A 27,845-nucleotide genomic window follows, 5' to 3' on the forward strand; every position below is an offset into this window, starting at 1 on the left:
ATCTTTATCTAAGTGGGTTGAGGACATTTTTCTCAGTAGGTGAACAGTGAAATGACCTTTGAATATTTCATTCTTTCTGTATGGCTGACCTTCCTTACAAGGAATAGGCTACAGCTCAGGCACGAACTGGTTGTTGTTCCCTTTATTTTCAAACTCCACAGCACATTTAGATGATAGATTCGGTTTTACTTCTGTTTTAGATTCTCACATCTCTTTTGCCCAGAAAACAAAAACAAAACACACGTTAAAAGTTTCGGCTGCTGTGTCGTTGCCTCAGGAGACTTCTGAGCATTATCTCAGCATGGCTGTGCTGTTGCTTCCCTTCATTCCCTCTCAGTCTCTCCGGCGGATTTATCTCTACACTCCTCAATGTCTGCATGCGCATTATTAGTACCCTCTAATCCAAACATGTTTTTTTTTTCAAGCCGTTTGACTGGAGCGCATAGTTAGGGGGTCCCTAGCTGGAGGGATAGCAGGCGATTCTTTAGCTTTTTGCAGGACGATCCAGGCTCCTCCCCGCCGCAACGTCACCCGATCCCGATCTCTCCCAGAGCGTCAACCACAGCCAACAACATATCGTGGTGGCAGATCTGCGGAGCGGTGCGCGCACAGAGGCGAGCTACACAGTAGTTTCAATCCACAACGAAGGGGAGAAGGGGGGCGCATCCTCATTTCCAGACTTACAACAACTTCATCTGGTTTCTCCCGCTGGCGGCGGCTGCAGGCAGGAGGAGTCGGGAACTTGCGGAACTAAAACGGGGACTGTGCCCACAGAAATCTGTTAGGTGCAGTGTCAGTTTTGCCACGGAAGACAAAAAAGTCGACACCGCCTCGGAGTTACTCTCCCGGTGTTGGAAACTTCCCAACAAAGCATCGATCGAGGACCTCCCGCCCACTTTACCTCTGATCCACAATACTGGAAGAGGGGGGAGAGAGAGTTCAGCAGCCGCAGCGGTGGATGGAGCAACAAAGGCTGGATGGTTAAACTGAAAGAACCCGTCTGATGAGAACTCAGCACTCCTTTCCCTCATCTGCTCTTCTCTGAGTCAGTCACAAACCCAAACGACAACTCTGCAGCTGCTTGGATCTCATTCCGGGGACCCAGCCAGGTTCTCCACAGTCCAAACTCTCCGCCAGCCAGGGAATCGCCGCAGACGTGAAATTGATGCTTTGTTACGGAGCAGCGCGCCACCGATCCTCTAGTTTTGCACCTACCGCTCAGTGAGGGAGGTAGACTAGTTTGGCCCGAAGTGGGATTTGCAGAAGTTGCATGCGTGGTCTTTGTCGTCTCGAGTGAGCTCTGTCCATCCGCTCTCAGGTTATCAGACAAGATCCGGATAGTTGAGGTGCCATGGCGGTGTGTGTTGGGATATGGGCGCTCCTGGTAGCGCTGCAGATTCAAGGTAAGCCACAGTCATACATAGATTTCAGCAGGGAACCATCTGCCTTATTTTACAATGACCTCCCTGCTCCCCTTATGTATTTGTGCGTGTGCGTGTGTGTCTGTGTGTGCTGCGTGATGTTCCGTTATGACACTCTTAATAAATGCATGAAGACGTGGATCGTTAATGGTTTGTGTTTTCTGACAAGATGCGCAAACGAGTTAAAGAAAACTGGTTTCTGTCTCAGAAGCCGAGCGACTTCAAACGGCTGCAGAATACTTATTTTGCTGCCAAATAATGAAGTTAGCCGAACAGCAGGCAGATGGCGATATGTGCGAGTCATGCAGGCCAGCAGTCTTCAAGTTTCAATAATTCATTTTAATGGCAACTCGGAGACACAAGAGTTCTGTGGAGGATAATTGAAACATGTTATCCTCTGCTCCTGCCTGCTCCTTGAATAGCAAACCCTGCAGTTGAAACTCTGAATGGAATAATTTAAAGCCTTTTTTGTTGTATTGTTGTTGTTTTTTTACGCTGTCAAAAGAAAAATCTTAATATTTCAGGTGTAGAGTGACTCAGATGACATTTATCTGCCAGCCACTTGATTCCCCAGAAAGCGAGTGTGTGTGTGTGTGTGTGCGCGCGCGCGCGCGTGAGTGCGCGTGTGTGTGTGCGTGTGTTTGAACGGGTGGTGGTGCCGAGGCAGGCACTGGTGGTTGACAAACGTATGAATGGAATGATGTTTTGACATTGATCATCCTGACATTAAAGCTTTCCAAAGTGAGTAATTATCAGAATGTGTGCTTAAAAAGCCTGCTTGACTCATTGGAAGGAGCATCATTATTCAGGTTATATTGACAGCTTCCATTTGGGAAACAAAAGAAGCCTACAGCAAGACATGTGTGATCATGTATGTGGTCCAATATGCTGGAGGGGTTTTTGAGGATTAGCTGAAAGTTTACTGGTTTGTTTACATCTCTTCCTGCTAAGTTGTGTCTGGAGCCTCCATTTAAGTAAGAAACGGTGGGGAGTCGAGTGTACTCGACTATCAGATAATATATAATATCAGCAGAGGTGGAAAGAGTACTGAAAAATTGTAATTAAGTAAAAGTATCTTTACTTTGCCTAAATTCTACTCAGAGTAAAAGTAAAATTACCCACCTCAAAATTTACTTGAGTAAAAGTACAAAATTACTTCATTTAAAATGTAATTTGAGTAAAAGTTACTTAATTACTTTCAGTTTCTTAATGCAAAAAAGGATGAGTCATGAATCAAATTCAGTACAAGTTGTTTTAATCGATTTCGAGGTGTATTAAAGAAGTAAGTTTGAAGTCGATGTTCTGAAAGCCGAAAGCTCCGTTTTGGCTGGCAGGCACATCTTGCACTGCATAATCACATTATTGCCTTTCGTGCGTTTGAAAACGAATAATTTTTCTAAATTTGGCCACGGGTTTTTCTGGCTTTCGTCTCCTCCAGAATGTGTATCCTCTTCGTCTTCGGACCTTTCCTCCTCCAAAGTCTCCACGTCTAGGTTAGCAACAGCCATCTTCCAAAGCGCAGGTAGCCTACTAGATCCACCACACCAGATTATTTAACAATGGAAAGGGCGCGCGCAAGGCAAGGCCACGCAATTGACTTTCAGTTCCGGGACAGCTGTTTAAATTTCCGCCCGCATTTAATTTTTCACCATAAATATTTGTTTTACTCAGTAACGTGAGGGGTTTCAAATGTAGCGAAGTAAAAGTACTTGGGTCAAAATGTACCCGAGTAAAAGTAAAAATTACACATTTCAAAAACTACTCAGAAAATTACAAATTACTCATAAAAAGTACTCAATTACAGTAACGTGAGTAATGGCTGAGTTATACTTCTTTTAACTGCCCTTGCGCTTGCGTCTTGCGCGTATGTTAATGACTCGAGAGGTTTATACTTCATTTTGCTTTGTCGGCGCTTGCGTGTGCTGCGTGGCGATTCACCGCCAGGACAGTAGGTGGAGTAGCGGGTTTTTTCAATGACAAGCCTACTATGATGAAAGGAAATTCACCGCCAGGACGTCTTCAAGTGGATTCATGCTTCTTCTTCTTGTAAATAGCCGGTATTTTGTCAGATTTTCAACACCTTGGGGGTCTAAACGACTACTTTCTCGCCTGAAAATGTTTCAAATGTTGCTAAAGTTATATATTTACAGAGTTTATAGCTTAAGGGAAATCAGCTTTTCAGGCTGGCTGATTTGGGCTCGGACAGGAGTGAAGTGCACTGTGTGTAACGGTCTGCATACTGTCAGATCGATGAGTATGCCGTTTTCAAGTAGTAGGCGGTTTCGACCACAGCCAGTGGCTTGGGCTTGCGTCTTGCGTAAAGTTTAGAAAATTGAGGTGACACACGCAAGCACGCAAGGGGGGGCTTGCAACCGCGCAAGGGCTTGCGTTGCGTCTTGCGTCTTGCGTTGCGTATTGCATTACCGACTATAAACCAGGCTTAAATGTAATTCGTTACTTTCCACTCCTGAATATCAGATGGTGTTTTGATGGGCACTGATGGCCTCATTTTCGCAGACAGACTGCTGCTTGTTTACTTGATGTAATGCTTTGTTGATCATACTTGCAGATCCCATTTAGGTCTAATAAATCTTTCCCAGTGGAATATTTTTGGCACATCCATTTTCTTCAGCCCCTTTGAGCTTGAGAACAACTTAGATGTTGACCTTGTTGGTGGTGAAGCTCCTTGTGAGGTCATGTGTTTAAGACTGATTGAATACTTTGATCAAAAGCTCTGTCTGATTTATATTGAGATGATCCCTTTGCTTGCGGAGAAGATCAGGATTAACTGGTTCTCTTGGGATTCACGGTGAAAATCTTTTGAAGCTGTTCAATGAAGGGCATGGAAAATGTCTCCAAAACTGCTCTCCACCCTGGAGATGTCTTTTTTTGAGTAAAGCTAGAGTTGTTTTTGAAGCACATTTCGACATTTTATGAATACACGTTGGGTTCATTTCTTGTCTTTTTTCTAAAAACCAAAGTGACTACAAAGTTGACGTGTTCAGACGTCCTCACGAAGAGAAAAGCTTTTCATTTTTTTTGGGTTACGCTGTTGTTTGGAACATTTCTTTTGACATGCAAAAACAAGAATTTGGTCTTTCACCCTGAGGTTAAAGGGCGTCGCCATAAATACCCACTCGTCTTTGATTGCCTAATTGATTTACAACATGTGAAGCACAAACAAGTGAGAAATGCCCGGACAAAGGCAAGTAGCAGCAACAAGCCTGTTGCAGGCACCCACGAGGGAAAACCATTTGTGCTTGTCATGGTAATAACCATTTGTAGAAAACACAACGGTGCCAAATTCATAAACGGAGAAACACTCTGAGCTGCTTGCCAAATAGATTATCAAATAAAAGGAAGACTGAGTATAATGGATCTGTGAATAATAACAGCAGCTTTGCTCCTGCATTCTTAGCAGTACTCAGGCTGTCCTGTATTCCAGACTGATATTTAATTGAGTGTGAATTGAGTTAGCAACCAGGTGGCTGTTTATAGCTTGGCTGCTTTGGCAGGTTCTGGTGCAGTACCAGCCCATATAGATGTTACTCTGAGGTGTGGCGTTCGGAGACTGTCCAGCTCTAATTCCGCATCTTCGTGGGACTTAGCATTTGGGAAATTAACCGTGAATGGTGGGCGTGCATCAACTTTTAAATGTGTTATTCTTCAGTATTGGGAATGGTGCTGGTGTCTTTCTAATAACTTGGCAGTTTGCAAGCTGAACTCATTCTGCTGCAGACCCCTGTTGTTAGGTTTTGTCAAGCATTCCATGCAGTTTCTCAAAAGAGTTTCTCTTGAGTGTTTTTGTTGTAAGCCTCACTACACAGCTGTATTACTTTTTGTGTCACTGACCTTTTGATTTTCATGTGAGGCCCCCCCCCCCGAGAGATTTAAGTCACAAGTGATGTTTCCTGTTAAGTTTTTCGTGTATCGCTTTTTTTCTTCCTGCGATTAAGGATTACTTTGACAGCCAACTACTTGATTTCTATTCACTCCCTTGTCACCAGAGCCTGACACATAACACTTAATTTTGACTTGTGACAGATGATCACATGCTGTGCTGCAGCCCGGTGTATTTGTTTCTTACAGTTTCCTTTGAAGCCTATAAAGCCTTTTTGTGTCAGAAATGTCATGCACTACAGTTGGATTGATTGATTTTTTTTGGAGTTCGGGGCTTTGAGAGGAGTTGCTAACACATTTGTGTGTTCAAATAAATGTTTGATGATGAGAAATGAAACGGACAGAAATATGCTTCCTCTGATGGACGAGTGACAGATTGAAGGAAAAAAATGCAGCGCACTCCAGCACTGATTCTACAAGTCTGTGGACTTCTGCTGGAGGGATGAGATGCCTCTGGTGGGGAGCACTGTTCATGAATTCACTTCATTTTCATACTTGTGAAACTATTCAAGGACCCCTCATGCCTCATGGGCAGGAGCTGTAAGACTTTAGTTTGTTTCATCTTCAAAACAACTTGGACCCAAACCTTTAAAGCAAGCTGCCCCCCCCCCCCACACACACACACACCTCGCATATATACACCTTCACAAAGCCACCAAATAAAGCTGTATTATGTTCTACAACCCGACTATGACGTATCTCTAATTTTCAACAGACCTGTCGAGTCACATGCTGCTCTGACGTTTTCTGTTACCTAAAGAGTTCTTTTTCAGTTTTACTTTATACACTTACTACTGCACAAGCATCCCAGTCATCCACCGTGCACTGCTGACCATGATATCCTTCCTTATTTACTGATGCGTCCTCCCTAGATGCTACTGCAGACCCACCGGAGCCCAATGGTTGGCGCTTTTTCAGTCACGTAGATTTTGTCCTCTCATGATTTGGCATAAAACCAAAATCTATGGTCCAGCTCAGTGTTTTCATACTTACCACAAAGCACGAGTCTATTGCTTAATTATAGCAATGCACCTGCGTGGACGCACCTGCATCTGTGTTCCCCCCACTCACTCGCTCCTGGTTTTCCTTTAATTTGTCACCCGCCTGTATGTCACTGAGGGAACTCTCCTGGCCTTTGGAACATTGTAATTAGTGTTTTCACTTTGTTAATTTTTCCCCCCTCTTTCAGAGAAAACTGTAATTGCTGCTCTGTGGCATTTTGCATTTCACATGGATGACAGTTGTGATATAATGAAATGGAGAGTGTCACTCTGGCATTGTTGGGCCTTGATGGCTTCAGTTTGAATGCAAATTGCTTTGATCCTCAGTCCTTTGAGGAGCCTCCCTTTGGTCCCTGCTAAGGTGATGGATGGGTGCGAGCGCTGCGAGTCCTGGGAGACTCGCTGGAGGGGAGTTGACAGGAGATTAAGCTTTGCTTTTGCTCTAGCAACTAATGGAGGCACTTGGCCACTCAAACTTCATCTCGCACAGCATTTAGCTCATTGTGGTTCTGCTGTCAACTCCTTAGCAAATCCTCCTTAAAACACTGCATGGAAAGCGCAGATTCCTTTTTGTGTCTGCAGTGACTGTGGAAATGGAGTGGCTCCTCGTTCATTTCAGGAGCTACGTTTCCTTCCATAAACCACACCAGTCGAACCAAGAGGCCCATTCTTCTTTCTCTGTATGTTCTCCTGTTGTCTCTGCATAAAGACCATTTATCAACCAACAGATGAATAAAACATGATGTTTCGTAGTGAGTCTAAAAAATGGAAAGGTTATGACAAATGTTCCTTTTATGTTGAAGACTGCACAATTAGTATTGAATTCTGAATGAATATTGAATTACGATACGTTCACCTTTCCAGTCGTTTGGAGTCTGTAGTTTCCATGCAGCATCTGAGTCACTGTAGCGAATGAAAAAATGCGCCGAGGCCTCGAGTGGGGAGCATAAAGCTCTTGTGCATGTCTCTCTGATGATGAAATGGTTTGGATCGGATCCTCTGTCACTGGATGGAGCTATTTTAGGGGATTGGAAGGTTTAGTCAGATATCAGAAGTAATGTTCGTCCCAGACGCCAGCCGTCTAAGGACAGCCTGTTGTGCTTGAACATGCGGTTTCATATCATATGCAAGGCTTTCTTTTGGACATTATTTGAGAATAATGCGGTAGTTTCTGTCAGATGTCCTCTCCTGCTTCTTTGCTGTTTTCAAATCAGACTGCCATCATGTTGGATCACACATTTATCAGCCAGCTACAGCTGCAATTTTATACTTTAAATCTCTGACTTTCATCTCTGTTTGAACTCAAATTGCAGTATCAGCGAAGTGAGGGAAAAGAAAATCAATAATAGAGCTCAAATCTGGCCCTGAGTTTCTTTCTTACTTAGCCGATCCTTGTCAAGGGATTAAATGGTTAAATTCCTCTCCTGCTCTTTAGAATGAGAATGGAATGGACTAACTATACATGCCCCATGTTTTCCTCTCACTGTTCACACTCACTATATTCTTTAGGTAAATATACATTTCAGATGAAAAAGTGAATATTCTGCATTGTCTGCATTGTTCTCATGTGACATCTTGGATTACCAATAGCTTTATCTCTGCAGTGTTTCTCCCTTTGTGCTCAGTTACTGTCGTTACTACTCACAAATTTGGTTAAAAGCATATTTGTTTCTTTACAAGAGCTGCATCCACTCCTGTTTTTCTTTCAAGCTGTCGTGCAAAGAGAGCGCAGCTTTTTACTGCATCTTTTTATTGTTTTTTTTCATGTATTCCTCTTGTATTTTCTGCTTCACTGGTTTAAAAGAAGCAGCCATATGGGTATACCATTCTTTGCTCATTATGTCTGGGTCTACAACTAGGGTATAGCATTTATTCATGAGCTGACTGAGCAAGTGGATAATCCCTGGCCTTCCACTAAGGCTACGTGCCTTTAAAATACAGCAGATCTGATCAGTACAGCTCCCACCCCACCGTGTGAGAGCCCGAACAAGTCCATTTTCAACAGGCGGCTGGGCTGATGGACCTCCATTAAGGAGGAAAGAAAAATAGGAAAGTAGCTTGTGAACAACCCGCTGAGTCTGAGTGTAAAGGGGAAAATGGTTCCCTTAAGTTCATGGTTGATTTAAATGGTTAAATGTTGAACTGTGCCACAGGAAAAGCACCAAGCAGTGTTGCAGGAAACACCTTTAAATGGACGTGATCAGCTGTGAGCGAGTTAGATGTGTGTGTATAATGGTCAGCTCTGTGGAACAAAGTGTGCAATGGTTGAAGTTTTAAAACTTGATGGACTAGTTGATGCTGTTGCTGTGTTTTCTGCTGCTTGTCTCAGGTGAATTTTGTGCTGACTTGTGCAATCTGTTGACAAGGGCTGGCCTGCTCTCTCGCCTCTACTGTCTTGGGTCAAATTGATAAATCAGTTCAGTTGGCTGACATAGTCGACCAGCATAGGCTATAAATTAACCATAAGATACGTTCCTCCCTGAGAACAATAGCATTCTGTTGTGGTTCGTAGCTTCCATTTGCTCATTTCAAGGTACACAAGTTTATAGTAAAATACTTTTTACAGTGTATTCACTTTAATTTACTTTAAAAAATATATTTGTGTGTTGCACTACATCATGTTGGGTGTAACATAACTTCACAGCATGCTCATTTTCATTTACAAAGAACAAAAATCCCGTTTTGTGTATTTTTATTAAACAAACAACAACTTTTGGAATCAAACATTAAAAAATGACACGCCACTGTAACATTAATTTATCCGAGCAATAACATTTTCAAATTCAGTGACAGCAGTAGAGCTGCCGAAAATGAAGTGCGACGCGTTAGTCGTTATCAATGCGCTGCACGGAGTCAGCGTAGCAGAAGGTAAGTTTCCCTGCACTCACTGCATCCATGTCAGAGCTCTGCTAATCTAACGTGACACTAAATGAAACCTGAGCAAGTCAACTGTACACATAATGGAACAAACAAAGAACAACTCAGTGGGACAGAAAATGTACAACATTTCAGATCTCTCCCTTAAGCTTTATTACTCGTGTGTGTGTGTGTGTGTGTGTGTGTGTGTGTGTGTGTGTGTGTGTGTGTGTGTTGGGGGGTAGTGGACAGAGAATAGTGTTTTAGCATGATAATTAGCAATTTTCTACTGTTATATCTTAAGTGATGACACTAATTGTTCATTTTGATGTGAAAGCATGACTACTTAACTACAATTTATAATGACTTTGCAATTTAAAAAAAATCCAAAGTAAATTTACACTGGGATCGTTTAGGTCCTGGTTGATCCACATATACTGCCTTAGATGTGTTGGAGAAAGACACTTTTTCTTGCAGTCACTGGAGATTTCTTGCACTTTGAGCCAATCTTGTTTAAAAAATTATAATTTTTCTAAATTTATGACCTTAACAGGTCGGCTTAATTGACACTAAACATTTGCCGAAACTATTTCCTCCTGAGTGCAAACATCCATATTTCCTGTTAGGTCTATTACGTGCCTTCCAGCTCACTCACTGCACAACCATCCACTCAAAAAGTACCCTTAGGCTCAAACTGAAAGGGAGTTATAAGTTGCAGAAGATATTCAACTTAAAATATTGAACATTTCTCAAATTCGGCAACTGTTTCAATGTGTCATTACGGAAATGTTGAGAATTAAAGCAGTTTTGAAAATCCAATCAGGGTGACACCATCACTCAGGCTTGCACGAGCCTCGAAACTGATCTCCTGCTGGAACTTTAACTTTTCTTCTTCTTCTTTCTACAAAGTTTGCTGCACGCATCGCCCTCTGCTTCTGTCTCCGCCCTGTCTCTCTCTCCAATTTCCTCACTCTGCCTTTGAAAACGGTGCGTGCTGAGTGTTGGCTTGGTTAGCTCTTGATACAAAAGGGGGTTTGTTTCATGAAATGTTTCCCTTTTTAATGAGTGATGGTGTTCGCTCATTTAATATTCCGCGCTGATATCTCTCCGGGAGCTGACTGTGCTTCAAAGCAACAGCGTGGTTGTAAATGGGAGTGGGTGAAAGGGGTGCAGCAACAGCGGTGGTGGTTGAATGAAGGAGGGGCGGGCTGCTTAGAAAACACAAACACAGGTTTATTTATTCTCCCTGACATATAGCTAAGCTCCCAGTGTGCCGCAGCTTGGTGCAAAGCTCCTTAGTGCCCTCGTCCTGCGCAGACAGACTTGCAAAATATGACTGATAACAGGTCAGCTCATATCTCACTCAGCGTGTGTCTCCCCTCCCTGCTGTGATCAACTTTATAGACAGCAGCTCAATATGAAAGGATTTCAATTGTTTACATGATAGAATTTCTTTTTTTATCCGCTTGCATCACAGCTGACATCTGGTCTCCCAGGGTTTTTCACTGTTTGCGAGATTGAGGTCATCTTACAGAAGTTGTTGAAATCCTTCATGCGGCACAAACTTTGCTTTGAATGAAGTGCACATAATCACGGAGGTGCCCTGCAGTTTGGCATTTCCTGTGACATTGTGTAATGTAAAGGTAAAGTAGTTCACTGTTCGGTCCCAAGTTTTCACTGCTGAACTGCTTTGTTTTCTGAAAGTCAGCTGTGCTGACAGGCCTCCTTTTTGCTGTATGTCCACTCTCATCCTCAGCACACTTCACAGGATATGTAGATAATAGTAGATCTAAATGCACTCTTGTAGGTCAGTAATCTGACCACTAGCCACACTCTAAAGTAAGGAAAGAGGCTCTAATTATCTCTCAGTCAGGAGCTTTAGGAGACTGCGTCTGTGTGCATGAGCTCTCAACCTATTTAAACACCTGACTCGTGTGCATCAAAGCAAAGATTAAAGCAGTGCAAAATATTGCAAATATAGCACATCACATACAATCAAAAGGAAGGAAGCGGGGCATTACGTCTTGTTCTTTTCATACCTGACATTAATTAGCAGTAGCTTGTGTGAACATTGACCAAAGGGACTCATGAGAACAAGATGTGCACATGCTCTCTACACTAGTCTGTATCAAAGAAGATGTTCACAGTTCTGTCTGGTTTGAGAGCAGATCCCTCAAATGAAGGCTGATATGTGTAATATTTGACATTAACACGTTACAAGTGCAGAAGTTTTTTTGCATATAGGTTGTAAATTGTTTCACGTTTCAATTAAGATTTGCCTGCAGGTGGACAACTGCTGCAACTTAATGCACTCCATTTGCTTGTTAAAGAATTCTGGGAAATGTGTTTTTAAAGTATCACACAAAATGTGCATGTTATTTAAAATCTCAGGGTTTCAACCAAGAGAAGACTGTCATGGATCAGTTTGTGGGGGAAATACAATTGGTGAAGGTTAGAGAAAGATTTAGGTCATATTTGACCTATTTTGTGTCAGCAGCTGGCATTGACATTTTGACAGGGTTTTACTTTTTACTATTTTCCCTGAAGGTAGCTATTTCTAATGCTGAATAGTTGCATATGAAATGTCTGCTGAACCCCCCCCACGCACCTCTCCCCCTCTTCAGTTGAAGTCTTCCAGCTGAATTACTCCTTTCAGGGGTTTCCACATGGGAGCTTCCTCTCTGCCAGCACATATCTTCTGTGGCTATGGCTTTGCAAGTAGAACTAACCAGTGGGAAATCTGGAGTGGGCATTGACACCAGTATAAGAATCATAAGGGGCCATTTTGTATCATGCAGCAATTGTCACTTCAGCTGTAAAGATACCAAAAGTCACATCCAGCCAGAGAGACAGAAGGTTGGGGGTGTTAAGGGCTCGCCATTCTTTTACCCACCTGTCGAACATATGACTTACAACATTAATGTGATGAGTTATGTGGATGGAAGTGGCCATAAGAACACCCACTCACTGACCCGGTGCCCTTTTAGCTCAGTCTCACAGATGCAGAATTAACTATGCATTTTCCTGTCTTTGTTGGACTCCACTTTCTTCCCCCACATTATGTTCTTTTTACATTGAGCACAAGTAAATATTTATTTCAGATGGATGCGGATTGATCCCGACACTCTGTGCCTACTTTGTCAGCATTCCAAAACTTAAAGGGGATAGAGAATCAAAATCATCTTTTTCACGTTTTTGGTGTTAGTTCTGAGTCTCCCCGCTGTGGGGAGTACACACGAAGTGCCAGCAAGTGTCAGAACCTCTGTTTCAAGTACTCCCCTTTTTTGAATATCCCCCAGAAAAAGTGCCAATCCGTTTTTGTGAAAAAGTGATGTCACTTTTTCAGCAATCGCCCCCCCCACACCCAAATCCACAGCCACCCCGTTTCAGACACGCCCCTTCGGCAAGAAACAGGAACTGGTGCGCCTTCCAAGGCTGTGAAAGCGGACTACGATCGTTACATATTCTTCCCCCGGAAAGCAATGTTCGCGATCCCCAGTACATACAACCGCCGACTTTTCCTTTGCTCTGCGCATTTCACGGAGTAGTTTCACAAACCTTGCACGATTCCAAGCAGGCTTCAGTCGGAATTTTGCTCAGTAGATGGTCAGTTCCGACAGGGACAGACTGCAGCGAGTTGTGCGCTCCGCTGAGAAGGTGATCGGCTGCATCTATCCATGACCTGCACGTCTCCAGGACTATGGGGCAAGCAGGTCGGATCACAGCTGACCCTTCTCTATTTGCACCACGCCCCTCGGGCAGGAAGCTTCGGTCCATTCGGACCAGAACCTCCCGTCACAAAAACAGTTTTTCCCCCTTGCAGTTGGACTTATGAACACTTCATAATCACCTCATAACCTGCCCCAGTCACTTTACCGTCATTAAAATTGCACTAATGAAGCTGCACTGTTGTTGCTCTGTATATTGGATACTGTGTATTGTTGTACACACCTTGTACATTTTATATTTATATGTTTTTATTTTTTATTATTATATCCTATGTTACATGTTTGCACCTTACGCCGCAGCAAATTCCTAGTTAGTGAACACTGTTCACTAACAATGGCAATAAAACAAATTCTGATTCTGATGAGCTTTCTTTCCAGTCAGTGTATTACTCTATAGCTCTGTTTTCAGTGAGAGCAAGGGCAGCCAATCAAGCATCGGCAACCGAATAGCGCCAACACCTACCTGCATTTCATAATGAGGTTGCCAGATATGCTCTGAAACGACGCCAATAAGGGCAAACGACGCATTCTAAACCCAGCATAGTAATATAGCTGTTTCAGAGAGCCTTTTAGGGAGGTTCTGAGCCATTACAGACCCAACCAATTTTTTTGGGGCTACATATCACATCACAGAACAAGGATTAATGCCCCATTCAACCATTCTCTATCACCTTTAAATGAGAAGCTAAAGGGGAATGAAAGCCAGTCAAAAACTTGCTGTTTAATGCAGCATCAAAACTTTTGAAATACCTTTTCTTCTCATTCTTACCGCCCACAGACTCCCGCCCCTTAGGTTTCAGAGTTTCAGCTGCTTTGCTGAATGGATTTAAGGACTGTACCATTCTTCCTAAGTTATTGGGAAAAAATTCCAGGGTAAAATAACTGAATGTAATGTAAAAAGGAAAAGGAGAGCTGGATAACTGAGATTTACATGCAGCCCCCGCGGGGGATGGGAGTTAGCAGAGAGTCATGCTGTTCCTGAGTAAGGCTATTTTCCAAGGGTGATCCCACTTTGTCTTGAAAAAGTGTTCTTGGCTGAAGTTCCATTTAGGCCCATTGGGACTGCCTGCTGAAAGAAAACGACTTGAGCAAATAAAAGTTCATTCAATTTTTTCCAGCTCATTAGCTCTTTTTCGTTTTCTATGTGGGAAGCCAGCGAACTCAAATCAACTCACATCCTCCATTAATACTATCTTCAAACATATGCATCCTTCATTAGATAATTACGAGAATACCATTACACATAAAAAAATTGAATTAAAGCTCTGGAAGAGGCTAAAGATCACATTGTCTGTTAGATTAGTTTAATTAAAGCTTTCCTTAATTTGAGTCATGAAGCTCAATTAGATCTCCTTCAACAAGTGGGTTCCAATTGAGATTAAATGGAGAAAAATGCTCCAGTAGACTGCTCAATATGTGATGAAAGTAGTTGAAACTGATTGGATTTGCTCTACATCGCTTTGTTCCACATCCTCTCTGCTGTTTCACATATTTTGGTTTAGGGCTGTGAAAAAAAGGGGGAAACTCCTGCCAGAGTTTGATGCACCAGTGACAGTAGTCCTAATAATAGAAAGGATTCTGTGTGTTGCCATTTGAGATATGAAGGGTTAATCCCATTGATTTGGTGGAGGGATTAGCTTGAGTAATTCTGGAGGAAGTTTTTCTGACCAGATTCCGGGCCAGTTTGTAATGCACGGCTCTTCCCAATCTCCCTAACCCTCTTTTCATTCTCGCACTGCTGATGCTTTGTGACTGGCATGGGGTTTGTATTTGTTTTTGTTGGGAACACCCGGGGAAGTGGTGCACTGATGCATAAACACGCATGTGTGTGCGCGAGGCCAGTTGCGCAAATGCACACGTCTTTGCTCAAGCTCGAGGCAGAAGCAGTTTCTCGTTGCCGGCCCTGCTCCCCCCCGATCCTGACCCACTTTCTTCTCCTCGCTCGCCGCTCCCTCTTTAATTGCCGCGCGGCACACTGAGGCCATCTGCTCGACTGAGGCCTGTCGCCATGGAGATGCTGGGAGGCTTTACGGATTTGCTGTGGACTGACCAACAGGGAAATGGAGGTCAGAGAATGGGGGTAGGGTGTTGGACAGAACTGTATCAACGATAGTTCACCTAAAGGATACATTAAAATATGGTCAGAGTGATTCCATTAAACATAAATAATATCTTTGTTAAATCACCTTCACAGGATTTATGATGTTTTATTTCTATTGTTCCCTGAGACGTTTTCAAAAGCCTCAGAGCTGTGGACTAAGTCCAACTCTTAATTTGACTTTAAACTTGAAAATAACTGAGATAACTATTTGGGTTTTATCTGACACCAAGGTCGAGTTGGAAATTCCTCAAGATAAACAGAAAAGTTTCATTGTCTTTGTTTGCATTTATACTGAATTTTTTCATGACTCCCAAGGACAGAAAAGTTTCCTTCATGCTACAAATTACACATCTGGTTTTTGCTGCGAGGGCATTTTTACACAAAAGTCTATTCGTCTGTGTTAAGACTACAGTGTGGCCTCGGTCACATTTAGCATCATCTCATCTGCCTGCACCAATCACACTGGGCTGTGGTCTTTTATCCTTATGAATGCCTTTGTATATTATGCTGCTCCCGCTTATTTCCTTTCCAATGACACGCCTGAGTGAGGAAGCACTTGTGCTGTTTCCAGTTAACACTCAGGCGTATTTCTGAGCCTTGGACTGCACAGTTTGGTCATCTCACACTCTGTCAGTCATACTTTCATCAAGCCCTCTGTGCATGTTGTTTAAGCATTCAAATATTCCACTCTTGCTTCACGTGACTATTTGACCAAATGACTTAATGCAGCATTTTACTCACAGAGAATGTTTTACTTAACCATCTCTAATGGAGTCTGGTTATTGACCCCATGGCGCCTGAACAATGCTGAGCTTTGGGGAAACAGTCCTTCTATTTACTCCTCTTTTAAAGGTCAATATTGGTAGCCGTCATTTCTGAAGTGCCATTTATAGGTCAATACCTCATTAGTAATCAGGTGGAGTTCGGCTCAAACACAGCTTCTGTTCTGTCTGTGTCGTGGAGCTGCAGACATTTCCTCCTAAAAAGTCAGACTGGTTTTTCCTCTGGAAATTTCAGTTTTATGTTACTTGCAGGTTATTGTGACTGTGTTAATTAGGTCCTGTCTGTCAAACTGCTGAACTAAACTTTAACGCTTGGGTAGAGGTGAAGCACAGCCCATCAAAAATCAAATTTGGAAATGATTGCTAATATTGCAGCAAAAGGCATTGGCCTTAGCAGTGCATGCTTCAGCTCCGTCATTTCTGAAAAGTTGTGTCCGTAACCATCCAGAAGCAAGAGATGCAGAAAAATGGATGCTGACAATGAAATGAACAGGGCTAAGAAATGGATAAAGTTTTTGCTTTCTGAATGAACTTTTAATGTCGTCAACGTGTCATGGCAGTCAAAAGTATGATGGCAGGTGTCCACATCGTGTTTCTGCTCTACTGATTAACGAGTCAGGTTGTTAAAATACGCTGACTTTGTCTTTTTTGTTCCTCCATCACTTTTAGAGAACATCATTCTGTGTATATTTGTGTGTGTGTGGGACTGGTGGGCTTGGTTCGGGGATTTGGTTGGGTAAAGTGGTGTTTTTTTACCTATTTTTTTAATTTGATATCATTGGCTTTGTAAAGCACTTTATGTTGTGATGTCTTAATTTCTTTCTAAGTGCCTTAGAGATAAAGATTGATTGATTGATTGATTGATTGATTGATTGATCACCAACCAGTGATGGAGTTATATGGAAGGCTGTGACAGCGGTAGAGGGAGCTCTGTCAATTTAAAGTTTTTGATCCCTGAGCTGCCTGAATGTACAGTCAGAGCTGAAGATAACAAGACAATGTGCCCATTGCCTGTAATTGGACCAAGCCCTTCCCTGCAGTCTGAAAAGATGGAGAGGCCCGTCTTGTCATCCAGCTCTTCAGTCAGGTCTGTGATGTTGGGTGCTGGATGTGTTGTGTTTGCTACCATGCCCTTGGACTTATTACAGCTTATCCAGCATCTGCTGGCAGAGGTGGGGTGTGCTCCCTGAACAGCACACTAGATTATGTGCTTTGAGAGATTAATCAGATCTAATGATGGTATACTGTGAACCAGTGACCAAGTGAAGCTTCGTCCAGCCAGTCTCGCCAACACGGTCACCTCGATGTGGGTTAAAGGTTATTTTGTCTGTCATTGCTAAAGGCACGGCACATTTATAGCTTAATAGTGCAGTGATGAGACAAACCATTGATAAGTTTGAGGGGCTTTCTGGCTCAGGGACTTATTTATAGGCCCTCTGACTATTGGGAGGAGTTCCCCTTTTGTTTGTGTGTGTGCTCACCAGTAACCGAGAACAATCCCCTTTCAAAGACCTCTGTTTTTGGGGGTGTTTTATCTCTTCCCTCATAGTGGCTATTCTCACAGCACAGGAAGAACCAAATGGGTGACTAAACAGTGACTAAATATGTGACTAAACAGTTTGACAATACTTATGGTTGAATAAATTAAATTGTTATTTCCTGAATGTACAACATTGGTTGGGGCTAAAAGCACTTACACTAGAGCCCGACCGATATGTTTTTTTCAGGGCCGATACCGATACCGATAATTATGGAAATGGGAGGCCGATAACCGATATGTGCAACCGATAAATAGAAACATTATTCACGATCAATTAAAAATAGCATGCCCTTACACAAACTTTCATATCCATTAAGTCTTTTTAATTGTAAAAAGGAAAAGTGCAGGGAGCTGCCAGCAGCATTTGTAAAATAAAGCCAAACATAACTTAGAATAAAACAGGAAATAAAATAATAATATGAATACATAATTGTCAATAAACAAATAAATCACTCCCTGCTACGAGAATACTTGAATATATGCTATTTTTATATTAAGAAGTAATAGAAAATGAACTGACTGAGAACTAAAAAGCAAGTTTAGGGAGCTGCTTATAGCATTTTTAAACAGTAAAATAAACATAAACATCCCTGTACAACTTTACAATGAACCATCTGAGTCGCGTCGCATACGGCTTCATGAAGTTGTTCACCATGGTTGTTAGCGCAAGCCTGCTAGCTACTTGGTGGTGGTGTGACAGCCTGTCTGGCTACCCGTAATAAGATGTTACTCCAGATGTTTGAAACGCATCGACTGGCCAAAACTTAATTCTATTAAAGTTAAGTAAGAGGGACATTACGACCAATCACCGTTGGTTCTAACGTGCTGGGTAACCAGTTGTTACGGAACAAGATAGGCTCTCACATCGGCAGGCTACCAAGTAGCTAGCAGGCTTGCGCTAACAAATGGTTAGTCTCAGGAACAAACACGTTTTATTTGGTCTTCATTGACCATGGCTTTCAGTCCACCTTTCGTGTAGAACTACAGACACGTTCACGTTTCCATGTGGGGATTTAAAAATCACTGTACACTATGCTGAGACTGCTTTATGGACAACCGTTTCAGTGAGTAGTATTCGCTGTCATTCTGGTTATCCTTACATGAGCTAAAGGTTTGCGTCGTTACACAGATCAAATGGACCATTTTCACTAGTTGTATACACTAATAAAGACATTGTGGTGCCGTGCTTTTGCACGTGCTTTTGTGCTTTTGGTGTGTTTGTGACTTATTGCAGGGGATAAGGCTTCGTATATGCTTACCTTGAAGGGAGTTTGTTCTCTCTGCTTCAAATTAGTACTGCCACCACCGTGGCCCCACTTGCACCGCAGCCGCCTTGAAACCGCTCACAGCGTTCAGTAGCCACCCCGCCCCCAACTTGCGCCACGGCCGCTTTGAAACCGTTCGCAGCCTTGCGTGTTGATTGGTTGTATTCCGTGTGCCAAACAAATCAGATGCTGTGACGGGCGGGGCAATGCTCATGAACTCAAAGTGGCGAGAGCGAGAGCAGAAGACGCGTTCAGAACGAAACAGCTGCAAAATTTGTTGTGAAAATTATATAAACTTATCGGTGGAAATTTATGGAAAGTATGGCCGATGCCGATATCCCCAAAATGCTAAATATCGGACCGATATATCGGTGGGGCCTTAACTTACATACAGTGTGTTTGAGTCATCTTCTAAGTTCATTGCAGGTGTCACAGTGAGACAGGATGCTAGAGGACTGGGGTGTGACATCATGTTTATTTGGCAGCGTTCTTCTTGTCCTGTCCTGCCCATGGTACGAGCTGGTGGGCGCATCTTACAGACGAGACCTCCGCTGCCACAATGCAACAATTTTCTTGTTTGTTCATATCCAAGAGTTGTATTTCCATCTTTTGGCTTCCATCTATACAGTCGGGATTTGTTTTGGCTTTCACACAACTGCCACTGTGTAACATTGAGCGACATGTCGTTTCATGCCACACTCCTGATTGGTGGCTGGTAGGTGTCTATGTCTGACTATGGTCCCATGACTACGACCACAGTAGTCTCTGAGCCTCTCCCATTGTCCAATGTGGGACCACCACTTTTAGCCACAAACAAATTTATCTCCACAATTATTTCACATTTTTCCTTTGTTATCTGGGACTGTCAAAAATTGCACAGTGTGTTCTGGGCTTAAGATGTTCTATAGCCACCCACTGCAGGCCAGGATTGGAGCCTCTCTGCAGATGACAGCTCTTCTCCTGTCTTTATGCTTGAATGTAGTAAACAAAGGGGGTGGGAAGTGGGACAGATGACATTTTGTTAAACCGGCATGTTTTGGCAGTGTTTTATTTATAAAATGAAATGCAGTGGATGCTATATCAGATTAAACTGGCATACACATGCAAGCAGTTGAACATTAACCTGCTGCTGCTGCTAACATGGCTAACGTTGTCATGCAGACCAATAGAGATTTCTGAAACTTATCAGTTATAGTGATCAATTTTAACGCTCACCTATATGTATTATTTCTTTAAATCCAAATTTATTTGTTTGTATTTGAATGTTGCTTTAATTGAATGAAACCGTGCAACACTATTAAGATGCTGCATTAACTCCGTCCAAATGGCATTCATTTACAACAACGTTAAAAACTTAGTTGAAAAAAAATGCAACAAGGCAACAGCATGAGCTTGTCTTTTGTCCTTATTTGACCTGTGCTCCATTATTACTTTTAATATCACCAGCTGCAGATTCTCCTCTGCATCCATATCCAAGGGTGCTTACGCTCACACGCTCACAGACAGAGAAAAGCAATTCCCTTTCATGAACAGCAGGACGAAAAAAAAGGTTGTTCTCTATTCAGCAGAATCTACTCCACCACTCAACAGAATATTTATTTATTTATTTACCCTCCTGATGCCATTTTGGTCTGCAGAATCCCTGGAGAGGAAAATGCATTAAGCCACTCACTGTATTTACTTGTGTCAGAATGATGCTGATGTGTGAGGGCAGGCCAGAGATGGAGGATGGGAAATTGATCATTGGTGAATGGGTGTCAGGGGAATCTTGACATCCACACCTGCTTTTCAAGCTTTGAGCTCAGGGAATCCATCAAGCAGGGACTCGTCGCCATCAGAGAGTACAACTGCCTACCACGTAGAGTAAGATGTCGTTTGTGCAGACAGACACCTCAGCGATGTGTTTTCTTTGATTGTACAAGATAATTGACTCGCGCAGGGTAGTGAACCCTGGTGAGTTTGTTGATGTGTTTCTGCTCACGTGTGAACAGTGACAACATTCCCTTGCAGATTAAAAAAAAACAAGACATAGTTGCAGTTGTTCTGAAAGCATGTGCACGTAAAACAACTGGATGTGTTGCAGAGCCACAAACCTATAAACATCTTCATCATTTCTAAGCCCTCATCTTCATCATTTCTTGGCAGTACATTAAATCAACAAAACAAAACTTTCTCAGCTGCTTTGGTTTTACCATGAGAAACACAGCAAGTCTAAATTTATTTGAAATGCTACTGACGTGCCGAAGCTCAATCGCAATCATCAGATGATCAAAATGAAATGATGGCCGCATTCAAACTGGGTCTCTCAATTATTGAAGGCGCGTGGCGTTATTTCAGAAAGAAACTGAAATGGGGATGGCAGCGGATTAGCGGCCGATTATCTATGGTGCTTTTTAATTGAAAGCAAGTCTGTCACTTTCATGACAATTTGACCCAAAGACCCATGTTGTAGCTCAGTTTGAAAGTTAATCCCTGGTGCAAAGGTCTGTCTCTTAAATCCACATATTTTTTCTTTTACCTTCAAATACAAGAGAAAAACTAGTAATATCATTAAACTAGATAAACAAGAGCCCGCCATGAAAGACTTCTCTGTGTGCCTTTGATGTTTGCCTTCCCACACACCTCGAAAAGAGTTCTCATCTGACAAATCTGTGAAATTTAAGAGGAGAACCAATGAAAACTGCCATTAAAGGCTGTGTTATATTTTGAATTAGAGGCATTTCAAGGATGGGTAGCAGGATCTCCCAGCCATGAATAAGCCCTTTGTGCTGCATGTGTAGACTCATTTGTTTGGCTCGTCATGTCGACAGCGCTGAATTTCATGTGCTGGATGTGAGAGTGGACTTTATGAGAAAGGAGAGGATTACAGGCTCTGCAGTTTCATGATGATGCAAGTATATTTTAATCCACACAATTGTTGATTATTTCTCGATGTCTTTGCAGAGTCTTAAGCCAACTTCCTCAAATTTGAGGCCTTAATTTGCAGGCTACGTATCCCTGTTTTGGCTCTCCATGATTGTAAATCAAGCCTGGCTCTCAGATGATTTTCCTGGTAAAACTGAGGTATGATTAAGAATTAAATGTCAATTAATTCAGATGCTGTGCCTTTGCACAATCCCTCAAGTTAAAAACTAAAATCATTAAGTGCTTTTTTTTTCTTCAAGAAAAACAGCCATAGGCAGCTGATATTACTTTACTTTTTTTTAGAAGTTAATTCAGAGAACTCATTAGACTTAATTAATCAACATTCTTGGCTGGTTTTGTCTTTCCTATTATTCACCACCCTGGCTTCAACCTTAGATATATGATTAATATTTATGGAGACTGTCAGGAGCTGTCAGCCTAATACGATTCAACAAGGCTTCAAAACTCAAGAGCCAGTTGATGTGCTTATAAATCAAAGGGTGAGCAGGGAGAAATCCCACCAAACCGAATAAAAAGAATCCCATTAGAAACCTTTCTGCAGGGACACACACTTTGCGATTTATTAGTTAAAAGCTGTTTACACTTCCTCCTTCTATTATATGTTTTAAATATTGGAGGAAATTAATGTCAAAGAGAGTGAATGAACTCAAGCAGCATGACTGCAACTCGTGCAGTACAATGGGGAGTGGGCAGGCTTCTCTTTCATTTAAATCTGCCTCACACACACACACACACACACACACACACACACACACACACACGCACACACACACACACACACACACACACACACACATCTGTGAGGCACATCTGTACTATCCAATTCTCTTGTGCATCTTGCCATGTGTACAAGTATTTTTAGAAACATTCAGCACTCTGTGTTTCCAACGCAATGTGTCAGGACAGCGACATGTTAAGGAATCAGTCAGATGGTCCTCAGCAATTTGCCCAGAGCTCTGCAGAAGGGATGTGTTTGTCCCCCGCGCTGAGAGGGGTCACGTGCTGACCTCATTGTCTGCACGAGTAAGTGCACTCTGCAGCATCAGTGTGCAGCTTTCCTGCGCGTAATGAGACAGCGACTTATCACAGTGCTTATAGCTAATTGATTGATTTGCGTGGCACAAATATTCCAGACGGATAGTTTTTTTTGTATTTTTTTCAATCTGCTCAAGTCTCTTAGAAAGGCTGATAGCCGCTGAAGAATGAAAATGGACTCCTCTGAAAACAGAAGAAGATTTAATACTTTTATCCAGAGAAAGAAACTGACATGCTTTATTACTCTGCTTCACCACCCCCGCCCATCCCTCACTGAGAGCTTTGGGCTACAGTAGTGTTGTGCTGCTGTGGAAAAGCACTTTGCAATGAAGAAAACACATTGCTGCTTTGTAAACACAAAGGTTAATGTCTTATTTACAAGCTGGAGCCCCCTGTGGTTGACATGTTGGCACAAATGTCCCTCTGTCTTTTGGAGGCGGCCCGTGCAAAAGTGATCCAAGACAGGCAGATCCATCTTCTGCTGCCCTCCTTACAGAAGTCACATTTGCCCCTCCTGGACCTTCAAAGGTTGCAGCTGGCCTGCTTTCTTCACTGCTACATTAACTCCCGCAGCCTGAGCCGCTTTACTGGAGCAGACGCTGCTCGGTGAAAACAAAGCTTGTGGGCCAGGGGGTTAATCACACTCAGCGAGAGTTTCGTCATCCTTTTGCCAGGTGTGTCACACTCAAAATACACTTTCCTTCCTTTTTTTTTGCTGCTCTTTAACCTCAGTTTTTCACTCCCAGTAGATCTATTCAAGGGTCCAAGCCTTATGGATTCTGTTCCAGCCTAAAAGTCAAGTTTATATGCAGAATGGGCAGGAAGTGACATAAACAAGGATGTTGAAAGTTCTGAGATCTCAGAAGAAGAGAAGTATTTTATTTATGCCAGGAAATAGTAAAGTGGTCATGACATGTCAAATAGTTTTTCCTCTTGTTTTGGCTGAAGCAGTCCCTGAGCTCTGCTCACTGTCTCTGAGGGCCCAGTTCTGCAAGATGACAGCAACAAAATATCCCTGTAGCCAAAGAAAAATCACAGAACACCTTTCATTTGTTATAGACGCTGTATGTGTTTTATTACATTGAGTGAAAAGTTGTTTTACAACTTGAATTCACATACTGCAGTTGCCCCATAAATCTTTTAAAAGATACAAACACTTATATTTCCATTGCTGATCTGTGACGTCGCCATTGCAGCTCAGACAGTACTGTTTGTTTCAGATTCTATTTGAGTAAAGCTGGAGATGTGCATCAGAATGCCAGTGAGATTTTCTTTTGTATCGGTTCCTGGCAGGATATTGTCTTTGTCTGCATTTGCAACCAGAAGGGAAAAAAGTCTTGTCTTTTATATTTCCTTTTTCTGTAAAAAAACAAAGAGAATCAAAAAATGACTTAGTTTGGCATATTTAGCTCATTTTTAGAATGGGTTTTTAACCTAGTACAGAAACTCATCAATGCCTCTTGGCCTGGTATTGTCTCAAAACACAGTGAGAAAATTTACCAAGCTGGTGCTGCTTCAGTTAAATTCTTGATAAGTATGTTACGTGTTTATCCCTTCTACTTGTTCTCAGTGATGTATTTTTGCCACAAAATGCCCACTCTCTGTCATAAATGCATCTCCTAAGACACAGCTTCATACTCGGATAGCTAATGGCTGTGCTTTTTTTTTTTTTTCTGCAGAGCTGTTAGCTGAGTGTAGCATGATGGCATTTGTTCTCTCTGCCCAAGGCCTTGCCTGTCATTGTGCATCAGGCCAGCCAGTGGCCGTGACTCACACATGAACCCTCTGGGTGCTGAAGCTCACAGAGACGACACAGTTTTTTTAATTTTCGGCGCACAGAAACACAGACTGGGGGTGGCATTGGGAGGGCGTGGCACAGCATGGAAAGAGCGGATGAGGTGGTGTTTATCGACAGTTTTTCTCATCACAACAGCACAGGCTGCAGAGGCACTTTCAAAGTGCTAAAACTCTCCTACTTTCCCTGCATCTTTGGTGCTAAGCAGCCATTAGTATGATGAATAAGAACTCCTTTTACCAGTGTTTTCTCAGTAAGATAACAGTGTACCCAGCTCTGTGCACTGGAGTCTTAATGCTGCTGTTATTAACCTTTTCACAACAAATTTAGTACTTCGATGCACATTTTTTTTTACATTGGTAAACCTGATAAAACAAGCTGATTGACTGTCAGTAGACATTTTGTTACCCTTAGCATACTGGTAGCATCAACCCTGCAGAGTACAACATCGAGATTAAACGGCATACAACCGTCATACAGGTTCTAACCAAAATACCTCAATTTCTGAAAAGCTTGACTCTGAGAAAAATGGTTTATCCGGTGACAGTGGGAACCCGGGCTACAAAGCAGGACTAGCTGCTGTTTGGTAAAATGGCTCGACTTTAACTTTTGTCACTGCAACCTTTCAGCTTCAGAGCCTCCATTTAAGATGTCTCAGTCAGTAAACGTGGACTGTACACCCTCTTTCAGCTCTTAAGTGCACCACACGTTATTGTGTCCCCCTGTGCGTCATCTTCCATCACTGCCAATTGGAGCTGGAGCCAATAAGTCCCCGTTACTATGGCCGAGTCATTTGATCTGTGACTGAATGCAGATTATACCCCATGCCTGTTGAAGACAAAATCCAGATGTGAGATGGTGTTTGCAAGCTTTTTCTGTCCAGTGAGAGAGGCGCATATGTTCCTGTTTATTTTCAGCTATTGTTAGCTGCCTTTGCAGATTAAACTGCTCCACTCTATGTTCCGCAAAACATTTTTTCCCCCCAGGAGTAGCACTGCATTTAGAAGAGCAAATCTTGCAAATGTAAAAGTTTTCATGACCTGGGCTGAATCCTTTTTTAGTTTGTATTTTAGGAAGGGCAAAAGCAGCATTCAGATGAATTAAAATGTCAGAGATAATTACCCAATTGCCCAGCATGTCGCTTAGATATTTTCAGATATTCTCAGTTTCACTTTGCCTGCATTTCTGCTGTCTGTGATGGCCTTATCTGACACGCTGACGTATTTGCAGAATCATATCCATCAATAGACTCAGGCCAAACCTCAACCCCACAGCCCACATTCACTAACAAAAACAGCGGCTGTTGTATAACATCATCTATCATTCTGGGGCCTTTGTTCAGCATCCTGTCTCACACGGGGGCTAGCAGCCGATGTGAGGGTGGCATTCTGTTTGACAGGCTGGTACAGATGCTAAATGACAGTGACACAAAGAGAGGGCCCTCCACACAGGTCCTGACAGGACTGTTTTCCATAGAAAAGAGGCTTGACTTGACTTAAAGGCCCAACCCAAAATCAGATTACAGCTTGGCTCTTGACACCTCTCCGGCCTGGTTATAGTGTTGGAATTCATCTCGATAGGAAGTGATGAGATGCTCATTAAAGTTCTCAGCAGTTTCTTTCTCCTTGAATTGGTTGAAAATCGTATTTATCAAGTGTCTTTGTGTAAATGATCATTTTAATCACTTAAAAAATGTCATTTCAGCTTCCAGCTTTGGTTTACTTTCGAGTTCGGAGTAGAAACATTAGCGGACAGAACACAGGATTTCACTGTCCTTGAGGTGGAAATTGAACCGTTGGGTTTCTTTTTGTTAGTTTCTTGATTCGAGGATTTTTCAAATGCCTCAAGAGTAAATGCAATGATAATATTCATTACAGTGTTTCAGTTTACCTTGTATCCATTTTTCTCTGATGCCCTGAAGGAGAACTGCTGTTCTAAACCCTTTTGTTAAAATGCTGAATATAAAGTACTCTCATATCTGCAGGCACATCTGTCGTGGGATATTGATACTCAGACACGTCTCCACACGGTAGTCGGATTACGCAGCCTTGCTATTTGCAAAGTTGACCGTCTTGCTTAGGTGTGTCAAGGCCACTTTTAGATTTACATCAGTTGTGTAGTTAGAGTACCGTCTGAAAGCTGTTATCTTACAGGATAAATGTTTTGTTAATGCGTGAGCGTTTTCTATTGTCCCGATCTCACGTGACACTTAACTCACATGTCTATTCCAAAACGCAATACATTTTTATTTCTATTATTGCTAAATGTTTGATGAGTTTATTTTTTGGGACATAAAAATACAAAAAAAATGTTTCGATCATCAAAAGTTAAACATGTGGGGAGTAAGCAGTTGTATGAAGGGCTCAATTTCAAAGCACGTAAACCTTCATGTCCAGTCAGTTGTCTGAAAAAGACTTAGCAGGAGGAAAAACCTACCGTACTTTGATTTGTTTCTAGTGAAACAAATTAAATAGAAATGCTGGGTTTTTATAGATCAGAGGAAGCCCCACTTTGAATCCATCAGGTGAGACAAACTGATAAAACCAAAGAGGAAAGGCCATATGGTGTAACACACCCAAATGGGACAGAATGCCCACCTTGAACCAACATGTCGATACATGTCTGGTGTTTCTAGACAAATTAACTAGATTAACTAGACGCTTTGCTAAGAGCATGCTATTAGCTAATGATGCTAAACTCAATCCAAGATGGATTTTTTTTAATCTGTTCCAGAGCCTCTCTGCCTTTGTTTGAATAGAAATATAAGTAGATCATTATTAATCATAACGAAGTTGCACAGCATATAAAGTCTCAACGCATTAATTACGTCTCCATTAGACTCAGTGATTTCTGTAAGCTTCGGGTGTCTGCTCACTTCATTCCTCTGTTTTCTTTACAATATCTACTGTGCAGCTGCTTAAATGGTATAGATCTGAACAAAAATGCTTTAAAGGTATTATGATGATAATGCATGAATGGAATCTGACCTAGACTCAATCAAATTGTTCAGCTAACTGTATGATTTGTATAGACACACAATTCATTACTGCATTGCAGACACTTTATACCCTTTGAATGGGTGAGTTTAGTTCTCACTGGGGTACATCAAACCTACATTCCAAAACACAAATGATATTTGTGCTGCTGGTGTACAGGAGACTCAGCATTGCTTATGGGAAAACAATAAAAAAATCACCAGTAATCTTATAGCAGTAAAATTCTATTCTGTGTGTCCTAACTGTAGATTGACTTGGAGCTGATAACTTTACACTGTTTGGACTAACTCTGCACTTCAGACACTGATTCAGATTTGAATAATCTCTCTGTCAGTCCTCTCTGTCAACATTCATTTCTTAGCTGCAGCCAGTTTGGGCTTTGCTAAATCATTGTAATGTTGAAGTCAACAATAAGATCATCAACAAAACCACCTTCTTAAAAAGGAAGGCTCCAGCCAGTAATGTTTCACTTGTATCGAGCATCTTAGCATTTACAAGTC

At 42.2% G+C, this 27,845-nt stretch overlaps 1 protein-coding gene across 1 annotated transcript in view; it reads left to right on the forward strand.

The window, feature by feature from the left end:
* Positions 1 to 521: 521 nt before the first annotated feature.
* LOC142388049 (nectin 1b-like) overlaps positions 522 to 27,845 on the forward strand; it is an 83,683-nt gene continuing 56,359 nt past the window's right edge. Inside the window, exon 1 of the mRNA XM_075472909.1 lies at positions 522 to 1,403. Within this exon, the coding sequence (XP_075329024.1) occupies positions 1,352 to 1,403 (52 nt within the window). The 5' untranslated portion in view covers positions 522 to 1,351. The remainder of the gene's footprint in view (positions 1,404 to 27,845) is intronic.

This window comes from Odontesthes bonariensis, chromosome 9, assembly GCF_027942865.1.
Source record: "Odontesthes bonariensis isolate fOdoBon6 chromosome 9, fOdoBon6.hap1, whole genome shotgun sequence".
In the NCBI taxonomy this organism is placed as follows: Eukaryota; Metazoa; Chordata; class Actinopteri; order Atheriniformes; family Atherinopsidae; genus Odontesthes; species Odontesthes bonariensis.